Below are 13096 nucleotides of genomic sequence, written 5' to 3' on the forward strand. Positions count from 1 at the left end.
ATTAATATGTTTGAATACTGCTCTTCTATTTATGCCCTGGCCGGAAGAGTAAGAGCACAGTGTGCTCAGTTCAAGGCTTTGCTGAAGTCCGACCGCATACCACTCCTATTATTTTAAAAAGATTTAGCAAATGTTACTAGGTTTGACTCTAGAGAGCTGATCCTAGACCAGCGCTTAGGAAGCTACGAGCCCTGAGCGAACTGATATGTATTTTTGGAATAGCGCACCGCCTGCTAAACGTGTTTTTTATTTCAGTAGTTCTCTGTGTACATTATAATAGACTGCAGAACTCGACAAAAACAGAAAGCAGAACTATAATGTTCCGTTCTGAACATTTCAACTTCTTGTTGCTGTGGGCAGGACAGTGTCTCTTTTCGATCAGTGATTGGACAGAATGGAGGGGCGTCTCCAGACACTCGATCCTCATTGGGCATCACACTCTGAATCGGGGTCTCTTATTGGCTACTGTATCTATCGCTCAGTGGATTCATGCGCAGTGCTGAAGGGAGGAGTAAACAGCAGTGAGTCACAGCTAACAGGCTAGTGTTCCGCTATAGGTGAGTACACATATTGTCAGCGATAAGCCCACATTTCCAACGGATTTCGTCCATATTAACTCCATGATCCGCTACATATTAAATACCAGCTGTGATTATGTTAACCGCAGTGTTCGTGTGTGCATTGAGTGTGTTTAATCGCGAGTTAAGGTAGCTGAGGCCTGCAGTAGCTCGTGGCTGCGCGGGAAAGTCTCATGTAAGTGCACGTGCTCATGTGCAGTTCCAAAAATAAAACCCACAGCAACTCATGAATACACACATCGCGACAGAATAGCGATAGAGATGAGTGTTTGTGTGAAATCTTTGTGTGAAAATGCATGATGAGGCCCAGTGTTGAGGTTCTAAGGCTGTAGAGCATTAACATGTGACTTTCCTTCAGTCATGTGTCATTAAACAGCTAACATTATACATCTCTAAACACATGCATTGATCACAAAACATGCAGATTTCATATGCATACTCTGCTAGTGTATCCCCGATGAAAGCAATTTAGCTTATGTACTATTTCCAAAGGCTGATACGTAATCTGATTAGTACAGGTGTTAAACCATTATATAGGTGTTTTGTCCTTCATGAAACTTTGGTTTAAAAACAGTGAGTGTTTATAGTTTTTTGTTTGTTTGTTTTTACTGTGAAAACCCTGTTAATTATTTGTTGTTCTTCAGCAGTAGTGTTGGTGCTAGGACACATATGCCATTTACAATAGATGCTTTCTATGAGATCGGAAAGTTTTAGATTTTATGTTTGTTTGGACAGTTTGGAAATAATCAAGTTATTACTGGGTGTCATAAATGTGCAATTCCAGTGATTGTCCCATGTTGTTGTTGTTGTTTTTTGTTTTTTTGTGGACTGCATGGTATATGAATACAGTGATCGCAAATATATGAACCCTACTTTAAATGTAATAAAAATGTCACAATGGAAATAAACCTAAATTTGTGGTCCACATGAATTAAATCAAAGTGTGTGGCTTTATCTCCACAGATAATGGACATGAGTACCAGCGAGTGCTTTGGATGTGGCCGCTCTGGACACTGGATCAAGAACTGTCCTAATGCTGGTCGAGGTCGTGGCCGGGGCCGGGGAAGAGGAAAGGGTAGGAATTCTTGAGTTATTTACATAGCGCTGCTTCTAGACAGATTCAGTCTAAGTATGTTGCCCTTTCTCTTCGTAGATCTGTTCTGTTACAGGTGTGGAGAGCAGGGCCACATTGCGAGAGATTGTGAACAGACTGAGGATGGTAAAATGCTCTCCCTCATTACACTTTGATTAGTAAGAACTTAAAGATCTGTTGCATTGTTTGTAATCTACATTATTAAAATTTTTCCTGCTTCAAATACAGCGTGCTACAATTGCCACAGGAGTGGCCATATTTCCAGAGACTGCAAAGAACCCAAAAAGGAAAGAGAGCAGTGTTGCTACAACTGCGGCAAAGCCGGTCATGTGGCACGCGACTGTGACCACGCCAACGAGCAGAAGTGCTACTCCTGCGGGGGGTTTGGACACATCCAAAAGCTATGTGACAAGGTGAAATGTTACCGGTAAGTCCCATCAGAGCTGGGCATTTAAAGAAGTTGTTCACCCCAAAATAAAAAATATTTAATAATAATGTCCAGATTCATGGCGCAAAAGTTTATTTTCTGTGTAGTTTCTGAACACAATGCACCATGTGAGTGCGTGCTACAGATGTTTTCATTATAGGCTCTCATGTTTTTTTTTTTAAAGAACCTGTGTTTCTAAAGACATAGCAACATGAATGAGAGTAAATGATACCGTTTATATTTTGGAAAAATGATTACTACTTTTTAAGACCGTGAAAAACAGACCTGAATGCTGGATGAAGGCTTTGATTTGAGTGGAAGAATAAAATGCGTGTTGTTTTGCAGGTGTGGTGAGATTGGTCACGTGGCAGTGCAGTGCAGCAAGGCGACTGAGGTGAACTGCTACAACTGCGGCAAGACCGGTCACCTGGCGAGAGAATGCACCATTGAAGCTTCTGCGTAACTTCTTTCCTCTGTCGCCCCTCCTTTTCTGATTGATGGTTGTTTCTCTTCTCTGAATCCTCTTCATTGGCCAAAAGCTGGCAAACAGAGGCCTTTCCCATGCCAGTGAGCAGCTTTGAGTTTTGTTTTTCCTTTATGAAGAAAAGGGGTAAAAAAAAAAATCATATTGCATTTAAAATGAAATGTTGATTTAGGTAGAAGTGAAATGAATGATGCTTTGTTAAGGGACCCCTTTCCATGCCACTGGTGAAAAGATCCATTACTGGGACATCCCGCACCACAGGGAACCTCTGGGCTCACGGAAGTGAACCTTAGATCAAATGTAAGAGAGAAGTCAGGCCAAGGCTCAATTCTGGTGTTTTGTTTTCTTTTGTTTTGTGGTTATACAGAGAAAAAAGCAGGCTTAAGAAAGACCATTTTCATCGCAGGAAGTCCATTATGATCCGGTGCCCACTAGCATCTCACAGCAAAGTGTGTGTGTCTACAAGGAAATGTTATATTGGTATATTTGAATTAATTTGACTTCCAGAAATCATACATTGAGTCGTCTTTCTTGTATTTTTTTTTATTTAGTTTGACTTTTTTCTAAAAAGTCATGTTTGAGGGTTCAGCAAACAGTGCTTAATGCTGAATATTATAGAGTCATTTTAGTCCTTTCTACCTTAAATTATCCAGTACAATAGTGGAAGACGTGAAATCAGCAACACTTTGCAAAAAAGAATGTTTTCACAGAAATCAGATATTTTTGTACAATATCACTTGGACTACTGTTAGAATATCATTGCTTGTACTCAGTTTTTAAGTCGGAAGGAAATTGCAACTTAAGTCCTAGAACATAGATATGTAATTTTAAACTGTCAATAAAGTTGGAGGAGGATGAGGAATTATCCTGTATTCATAATTGTTATTGCTTAGAAAAATGAAATAGTTTAGTTTATTCTAAGTGAGCGTTTGGCATTAGTTGGGGCTGAAATTTTTAAAGAAACTTTATATATATATATATATATATTTCCCAAAAATAATTTTATAAAAAAAAAAAAAATTCAAAGCAAATACACCCATACCAGACACAGTTGGCCCATTTAATAGTCAACATGCTCTGCAAAGTTTAGTTACACATTTAAACAGGTCAGAAACAAAGAGAGACTTTTGCATCTAAAATCTTCATCAGGGTAAAAGTACTTTAACACCAAACCGATGTTGTTGCAGACAAACTGTTCAAATTAAGAGCAAAACATATCTAATTGCATTGCGAATTCATGCCATTTTATCTGCTCTGCTATCCAGCAATTAGAAGTATTTCAACTATGTTATTTCTAGTCATTATTGCAGAAAACAAATTAATGTTAAATGATTTTGATTTTTAAAATGAGTTAGTAAAAGTTAAAGTATTTTAAATAAAGATTACATAATACATTTACATTAAATTTAGTCATTTAGTAGACGCTTTTGTCCAAAGTGACTTACAAATAAGGACAGTGGAAGCATTCAAAAACAACAAAAAGAGCAATGATATATAAGTGCTATAACAAGTTTCAGTTAGGTTAACACAGTACACATAGCAAGGGCTTTTGAATAATATAATAAATAAAAAGAAAACGGATAGAAAAAGAATAGAGCAAGCTAGTGTTACCAGAGTTTTTTTATAATAAAGAATAGAATTAGAATAGTGAGTGCTAAAGTTAGAGGGTCAAATAAAGATGGAAGAGATGTGTTTTAAGCCGATTCTTGAAGATGGCTAAGGACTGTTTGGATTGAGTTGGGCAAGTCATTCCACCAGGAGGGAACATTTAATTTAAAAGTTCGTAAAAGTGACATGAAAATGGACGCAGGGCAAGTAGACATCTAAACTTTCAGCAGACAAAACTTACTGAGCCATGTTTACGCATTTGTCTGTTATTCTTGCAGAGAGATAGCTAGTAAGATAAAGAGGGTATGGGTGATGGCACATGAAGACCTGTGGCACAAGTTTTGAATCGCTGGATGAAGAAATGATTCAAGATTCCAAAGTATAAAAAATAAAATGTACTCAAAGTATGTAATGTCTATAACAGAAAATAGTATTTGTGTTATTGGTTTATTGAGCAACAGATAAATGTTTACAGGTGCAGCACTGTCTTATGGGACAAAATATAAAAAACATCCCATTTTTATGAAGCAGCCAAGCAACATTTCAGTTTTAACTACAGAAATATACAACTAATTCAAAATGTACTGAATTTTTTGAGTAGTCAAACTAATGAATTGAAACTTCTTGTGTCTGCAGAGGTATTTTGCCTCTAGGTGCCAGGAGTACTCCATAGAGACAGGACAGAGTAAATAAAAGAGAGTGCAAAACTACAACAGTATATATAGTTTCCTCACAGGCACTTCAGCTACATGTGAGCTCAGAGACACGGCAGAGCATATGCTACATGAGCAGCTGGTGGAAGCCAGTGGCCAGTTCACACTTCAGCTTTAAATATGAGCTCTTGAAAGTGTTGCATAAAAGGAGTCAGAGATTGTTTTAGATACATCACTGGTATGGGCTGTACAGAATCATCACACTGAAACAACCATTGCAGAACAAAAAGACAAGGCCTGAGGCAAACTTGGGACAGCAGCGTTCATCTGAGCCAGCAGCAACCCGGCTAATAAGCAAGCATCTCCAGCATAAAGCATTATGCAATTCCTGTAGGAAAACAACATTTAGCAAAAGTCTGACATTCATCTTAGCAAAAACAGGTGCATCAAACAATATTCTTCGTTGCAGGCAAATTAAAGCAGATGATGGACACATTTTTTTAAGCAGTAGAAAGTCATATATTTTTAATATCAATGGCTTACGAAATGGCAGGTTTAGTCTGGCCTTGAGGAAATAAAAAAAACTCATATTGTCAGCGTTACATTTCCAAGTTTCTTAATATCTCCAAAACAAGCATGAACAAGGTAAACAGCAACAATTCTAGTACTGAGCCTTGTGGCACTCCCTTCTGATCTTGTATGACACCTCTTCATTTATTACTATAATTATAAATACAGTCAGACAAATACATTTAAACCATGCCAATGTAATAACACTAATGCCAGCATAATTTTCAAGAAAGTTTTGTGGTCAACAGTATCAAAAGGAGTGCTGAGTGCATATAGCATTCCACCCCTGAACTCTTCCTTCTGGTGAAAGAAAGTACTTCTCATTTCTTATTTGTACATTACCGTTTCTTTCTCTCCGATTCCTCTCCTTGTATCTCAGCTCCACCGCTCTTAAATGTGAGAAAATGAGGACGGAGGAATTAAAGGAAAGATCATTTGTACACTGGAATGTTCTTGATCACTCAAGTGTCATAGGCTGAGCTTATGTTGTAAAAGTTTAAGACATTCATAATTATTAAAGCAAGATGCCCTGTAGATATATGTAACTGCAAATGTAAAACATAAATTAAAATTATGGAAGATTTGAAGGGGGAGGAGAATTTATACGCACATCAGGTTTCAGATTTCAGCACAGGATACACCTGTGTCTTCTCGCTTATCTTCTTACATTCAAAGGCACAGGAAGAACTGGCATGTGTATATGGTTAGTCTGCCTGTTATGTTATTCATATGAGGTTGTATACAACCCTTTGAAATACAACACAACTGCAGACTCCCTCTCCTGACTCACTTTACCTGAGATAGATAGGTGACTCAACAGACTAACCAGAAATGGTTACTGCTGTTATTCACTTATTGTTTATCTCTCAACTCATTGCTGCATTATCACAGAGAGCCTTCAGTTATCCCAGCTTCACGCACAGACAGAGAAAGGTTGGTAATGACAAAAATATGCAAACTAGAACCAGACTAGAACTAGAACCTAATTTTAAACAGTTATGCAGGGTGACCACTGTCTTGTCAATTTGTCAATTTAGCTTAAAAAGGGCACCAAGGGATTGTGTGAACTTATCTTCAGGAGATAAGACCATCCACACAATAGTCTTTTGCTGACTTTCTGTGGCATCCAATATGATATAGTGATATTCCAGTATATACAGTATTGCCCACAAGCTAATTGGGGCAGTGTAACATATCACAGTGTTTTAACAATGTATACATTTCTTTCAACTCAGCAAGAGAAACCTTTGAAATAAACTGTTAAAAAATTCCTGCATAATATCCAGGCAACACCACGTACTAGCTAGTACATGGTTAGACCTTTTGAAGGTTTATTTCAGCACAGACACAAAGACCTGTTCCGATGTCAAAGACAATGTGACATCTGTGGTGAGGTTTCAAGTGAACCAATCTTAAAGATTCAGATTCAACAGCATTAACATTGAATAGGTCTTTCTAAAATCAGCAGAGTTAAATGACTTTTGTTATAGATTAAAGGCTGCTGAGTAAGTTCATCATTTGAAACAAGCTGAGTATTGTAATTTTAGTTGTTTCCTGAGATTAGTCTAAATACTATGACCACACTCCTCAGGAAACATCCTTTAACGCATGACGTGAACACACAATGATACTTCCAGTACTGCTGTAATTACTTATTACTCATGTTCAGAACGTGTTAATGCATCAGTGCATTCTGTTATAGTGTTCTAAGATTGTATTTCAATGTTTATTATGCTCAGAAGAAGAGGGAAAGTTTTTGTCTACAGATGTATAATTTGGCCACTAGATGGCAGGAGTAGAAAAGGCTATAGGGAAAGGAAGGTATGTTATTCCAAAAGAAATAAACATGTTTCCATGGCAACACGTCATACTTTTCATGTGACACACAGCAGCTACGAAAACACTGTATGACAGATAGATCGTGTTTATTTAGTTTTTCCTTTTTTGTTCAAAATATTCACACACTTGCTTGCCATGTCATCAACCAGGGGCACAGAAATAAAAATCCCACATGTGGGACCATACCACTCAAAGGGTTAAAAGACCAGGTGTGAATGTTTTTGAGATGAATTACAGTTCAATCACTCAAACCACTTCTGAAGGTGACAAATAAAAGACCATATAAAATAATATTTAACTTTATGTGTAATACAAGTCTTGTTGTGCATTTTTAAGTCATGCATAACAACTGGCAGATTAAAAATAAATAAATAAATAAATAAATAATAATAATAATTTGCAGGCATTTGTTTCTAAAGTGATCCTCAGTTTGAAGCTGGCAGTCACTGAATATGAAGCTAGACCTGAAGCTGAAACCGGTGAAGTCTCTAGTAACTCTTTAAAAAAAGAAAGGTTAAATAAATAAATAAAGTATATAATATCAAAAAGCATGTATAGTTTCCAATAATTGCATCCCTTATTATTGATTGCATATTTGTTTCTATTTATTTCCTTATTTTAATTATTATGCTGTTTTCTGTCTCTACAAATAAAAACATGTAATGTGACCACTGAGTATTGTACATGTTTTTTTTAGTAGCCTACATTGTGATATGTAGTCCCATTTATTCTTATTTTAGTATCGCTGATTAATATAGCTTTTATTAATATGCTGAATGGGTTGAATTACAAAATATAAATTTAAGTTTTAATTTAAAGTTTTAGTAATTTTGTTGTGTTTTGTAATTTTTTACTTAATTATTATTATTATTTAATATGTCTATAGTTTTATATAACTATAACTATATAATATGTATATAGTTTTTATTCATTTTTATTTCGGTTTTAGTCTTATCTGAATTTGGTAAACAGAAGAAGTGTGTTGCATTTGAAAAACTGGCCCAAAAGTAAAACAGATTACCTGATCCAATATAGCAGAACTGGGCTTTCCAAATCTAGAGCATTCTGATCTGGATCTAACTTTTTTAACAAGTGGGCGTGTCCCAAAGAAAGCCTCACTGGCCGGCTCCATCATCCAGCATTCACTTGAAACTTTCTGTCGGACTTAGAGGTTGTTTTTATTTTATTTTATTTTTTTCTTAACACAATATAATAACTAAAATACAATTTAGAGAGCAAAATATAAATGTATCTGGCAAGATTTATAATTTCCTAATATCACGTTACATCCATGTTGCATATCATGAAAGCATATTATTACATACAATTAAATGAAGAGGTAAGAACACGGTTCAGTTTTTCATGGTACTTTAATCTTAATGTTGTGTTGTTTGTGCAGGACGTCCAGTATCTGAGGGAGGATGTCCATGTTGAGTAAAGGCTTGTCCATGTCATCGGTTCCTGGGCTTAGTGACCCGATACTGCACCTCATCCTCACTCTGTGTTTGGGTTTGAGCAATCGAAGAGATTCTGCCTCAAATCCCCTGTGTCTCTCATCAATTCCCAGAATAAACGTAGAGTTTCTTGCTAGCTGCAGGCACCACAGCAGCAAACCAATGAGAAAGCAAAGCATGACGCATAAGATGGCATTATAAACCCACTCAAAGCAGTGATCAGAGACACAGGATGCAAAATAAGCATCAGTGAGCTCATCGATGGACCTCTGGGCTAGTTCTGTAGGACTGGCACACACCGGCATCACAGAGACAGCTTTATTCCTCTGTAGTCATTGTCTTAAGTACTGGATGCTGCAGTCACAGTGGAAGGGGTTCCCGGATAAATTGACCAGCTGCAGGAGGTGGAGCCGGTCTAAATGCCCTGGAGTTACAGTGGTCAGGAGGTTATTCTGCAGCAGGAGTTCAGTGATTTCTGCAGGAAGATGAGGGATGCTTCTCAGGCCCTGCGAGCTGCAGTTCACCCTCAGACCTCGGGACGGCAAAGTCTTGCACCCGCAGGACTGGGAACTAACATGTGCAAAGACCGAGCACAAGAGAAGAGTCAGCCCTGAATTAACGAGCATCCTGTGTGTGACAAAACAATTATTTTAGCACATATTCAGGGGCAGGGACTTATGAGTACCTCTTTTATTTCAAGTAATTATGCAATAAAAATCTGAAGCCTGAATAGAATCAGTCTGTTGTCTTTTTGTTACATAACCTCTAATTCTTTTGGCAGTAGAAAAGAGGTAACGTAGATGCTCTCAGCATCAGAAAGGCCTGTCTGTGTTATATTTGTGTATCTAAAGTGAAATTTAACAAGAACAAAGAATGTTCCTGATTAAGTGTACGTTGAACTCGATCAGCAGCATATGTGATGAGTTCTCCTCCCAAATCTAATGAGCACAGCAGCATTATATGGCATGACAGAGCTTACCTGGAGATGCTACAGTAAGCCTACCGTAATGACTTTAATTGGTGGGGGGGGGGGGGTTGTTTTTTGAACGTGTCGATGTTTACAAAGCTCATCGGTCTGAGAAGTGGGGTTTGCTCTGATTGGCCAGCTATCCAGTGCATTGTGATTGGCTGAATACCTCAAGCATGTGACACTGTGATGCCGTGTGTCCCGGAGTGATGATACAAAACCAATAAAACCCATTACAAACAAAGAATTTGTTGAATCTAGTGGGTACATAATTACGGATTATAATGAATTATAATGTCTTTTTACATGTTGCGTATCACAATGTGTAAACGTAAAACCATGTATGCATTTGTGATCGGAGAAATGACAAACAACATACACTGCTCAAAACTCACGTTTGAATCATCAGTGGCAAATCCTTTATTTGTGAGAACACCGGCATTGTAGGCTACTCTCTCAGGAAACAGTCCTCGTCCTTCGTAAAATGTGCTGAACACATCTGAATATTTGGGTTGAACTGTTCTGAAACAGTGTTGTTAATACAACTTAACCACAGATTTCTAGTTGTCTTCTCTTTCGGAAAGAACAAAGTAGTTTTGCTTTCACAACGAAACACACAGCGTCTCTACGACATGGCGGCAGCAGCAACAAAACTACAGCAGAGTCACACCTTCTTTCTTTGCATGAACATTTGGGCCCACATCATGTAGACATGTGGGAGCGTGTTTAAATGAGGTGTTTTAGGAGGACATGATGAGTCTTAACTTTTATAAAGAATATCTCTTTGGGTTTGAGACTTTAGTCTTTGCAACTTTAGGGATCTTATCTATTCACGAACAGCTTGTAAAACTTGAAATTGGATCATATGACCCTTTCAACTATAACACCTCCTAAGATTCCTAAGCCTTTTTTTTCTCAAATTCTAAGGCAACATCAAAAGAGAGTAATGTTGATAAATATAAATAAAGATTGTTAATAAAATAATTTAAAGAAGTAAAATAGGGCACTGTAAGCTTAAATAGATACTAAGTTGGTCAACCGAATTTTTACTTTTTTAATTTATACTTTAATAGGATACTGCTAAATCCTTGTCTTATGGATATCAGCATATAGCTAAACTCCAGGAAAGTGTCTCTTCAGGAGAAGGATATTTTCAACAGAACAACCCTGTATTAGGTGATTAAAACTTGAACCAAAACTAGTATGCAAAGGTCTAGTCTCTTGATCGAATCGGTCAAACAGGTTTGCAAAAAGGTTTTGACAATTTTGTGATTCAGTTTGATACTTTCCCTCATGCAGTCTGAGTCCTTTACAGAGGTTTTTCAGATTGTAGTGGATATAGGACAGAAAACAAAAGAGCCGGGTGAGATGAATATTTACCCGAAACCAAACTTGCATATGACTTCTAAATGTGTCGAGGACAGCTCTTTGTGTGAGCAGCTTGTGATTTATAACCAACATTGTAGAGACAAGCTTAATAAGCTATTTTAATAAAGTTATTTCTACTATACTGTATGTACACAACTGAAAAGACAATAAACACTGCATGATATGCAGAAGTTTACCAAAAAGTAAACCTTTTTCATATGTAAAAATGTATAACTAGATGTTCATCCTCCTTTTGATATGTCCAATAATTTCTGTTTCAATAGGAAATCTGTCAACAGTTTGAGGAAAACTGTTCATCATGTCAGTAGCATTTTGGATTCTACCAGAGAGAAGGATAGTTTGGTTAAAGTCTTAAAATAACTCAAGACAACAGGCAGACCTTTAAGCAAAAATGCCTGATTCAACATTATACAAAAAGTTTGTAGTTCCAAACTTTTTTTTATTGGAGTACTTTCTTGTTGTGTACATACAGGGACCCCAAAATGTGCAACTTCAGTCACACTTAAAATATCTGCATTCTCTTCAATAATGTTTGGATAATGGATGTAAGACTTACCTTAAAGCATGTGATTGAAAGCAACTGTGTAATATGTGTAATAATCATCCTGGCTTTTAGGCTGAGACGTACATCCACAAGTGTTTTTTCTTGCAAATGCTTCTGTATATTAAATCAGGCATCACTGGCATTGTAAACCATAAACGTCTGATAATGTTTTTCCTATGTCTGACAGTTTACTGAGCAGTGAGAGCTCCAGGAGGAGCATGGTGGGTCATGTGATCATCACAGGGCTGGCCTGTGTGAGCAGAGGATAAGACTATCTGCAAACAGCATGAAAATATCGAAAATGAAATAACTTGCTCCATGATGAATTACCAATATTTAGCCTGCAGTGCATACATGCCACCAAAATTAAAGACTCAAACCCAAAACATGCACTCAATCAAAAACAAATTCAAATGCGATAACAATAGACTACTGAATGCTTTTCTCTGGAAAACTTAAATAAACTTATAATAAAACGAATAATAATAAACTCAGTCTACTACGTGTATCATATATTCACTTTATTTTATGTTCTGAATGTCGTCACAGTTTGAGTTTTACAATGACTGACATAGATAGCCATTACCTAAAAAGACAAGCATTCTCTGTTCAACAACAACAAAATTAAACAATGCCCTTTTCCATTCCTCCGAGCGGTTGATTGGGACAGTGTGATAGCAGCCTGTGAGGAGAGAAACATCCGGACCGAGTCTGTTTCAGTAACACACAGGAAAACAGACGGGGACACACCTCTCATATAAATGCAGTCAGGATACTGTACACACTATATACACAATGGTTCAGCTTGGTCCCCTAATATATTTATTACTGCCCAGACGTGTCTTTACAAGCCCTCTTTACATGGGCCAATAGTGCGACATGGATGAGCTGCATTATCTGCAGTAACACACCACAGTACAGAACAACAGGTCGAGCACGAGAAATGCTGCTAAGATGAAACACGTAGAAGGAGAGAATAAGAAATATACAGAATCATTAGAAAGAGAGGTAAAGTGAAATAAAAGAGTTAAGGCTGAGTGTTGATCAGCTCATGGTGGACAAAAAAAAGAACGATGCATTTGAACCTTAAGTGCATTTTTGGGGCATCTATAAATCAAAACATTTCAATATCTTCTCATGTTATTAATATTTTATGCAGAAAGAAAATCTTTGGAAAGTTTTACTTCGTAATGAAAGATCTTCTTTTTTTATCTTAAAGTCAACATAAATCAACATTCACAAACACATTTTATTTCCTTAATTGAGAGTAAAATACGATATTAAACGTGAAAAATGTAAGGCAGAATTTTCTTTTATCCACCAGGAATTGATCAGATTGTTAAAAAATGACATGTTATGGAAGGAGCCGGGTTGAGAAATAAGAGGGCGTGTTTATTTCAAGCAAAACTTTTCAGTAAGAAGACTATTTATTTTCTTTTAATTAATGTGCACCAATGAATTGTGCACAATGTGTTAAGAAAGCATAGGGT

At 37.0% G+C, this 13096-nt stretch overlaps 1 protein-coding gene and 1 pseudogene across 2 annotated transcripts; one reads left to right on the forward strand and one right to left on the reverse strand.

Moving 5' to 3' along the window:
- Positions 1–400: 400 nt before the first annotated feature.
- cnbpa (CCHC-type zinc finger, nucleic acid binding protein a) lies at positions 401–3444 on the forward strand. Of its 2 annotated transcripts, none has more exons than XM_059541168.1 (5): positions 401–557; positions 1542–1653; positions 1732–1797; positions 1900–2098; positions 2444–3444. In XM_059541168.1, the coding sequence occupies exons 2-5, from the start codon at positions 1545–1547 to the stop codon at positions 2559–2561; spliced, it is 492 nt and encodes a 163-aa protein (XP_059397151.1). In that variant the 5' UTR covers positions 401–557; positions 1542–1544; the 3' UTR covers positions 2562–3444. The 2 variants fall into 2 exon arrangements, with proteins under 2 accessions (XP_059397151.1, XP_059397152.1); XM_059541169.1 differs by lacking the exon at positions 401–557 and adding an exon at positions 709–753.
- Positions 3445–8436: 4992 nt separating this feature from the next.
- On the reverse strand, positions 8437–11838 carry LOC132129222 (platelet glycoprotein IX-like; annotated as a pseudogene).
- Positions 11839–13096: the final 1258 nt, after the last annotated feature.

The sequence above is a fragment of the Carassius carassius genome, chromosome 46 (genome assembly GCF_963082965.1).
Source record: "Carassius carassius chromosome 46, fCarCar2.1, whole genome shotgun sequence".
NCBI classification, from domain to species: domain Eukaryota; kingdom Metazoa; phylum Chordata; class Actinopteri; order Cypriniformes; family Cyprinidae; genus Carassius; species Carassius carassius.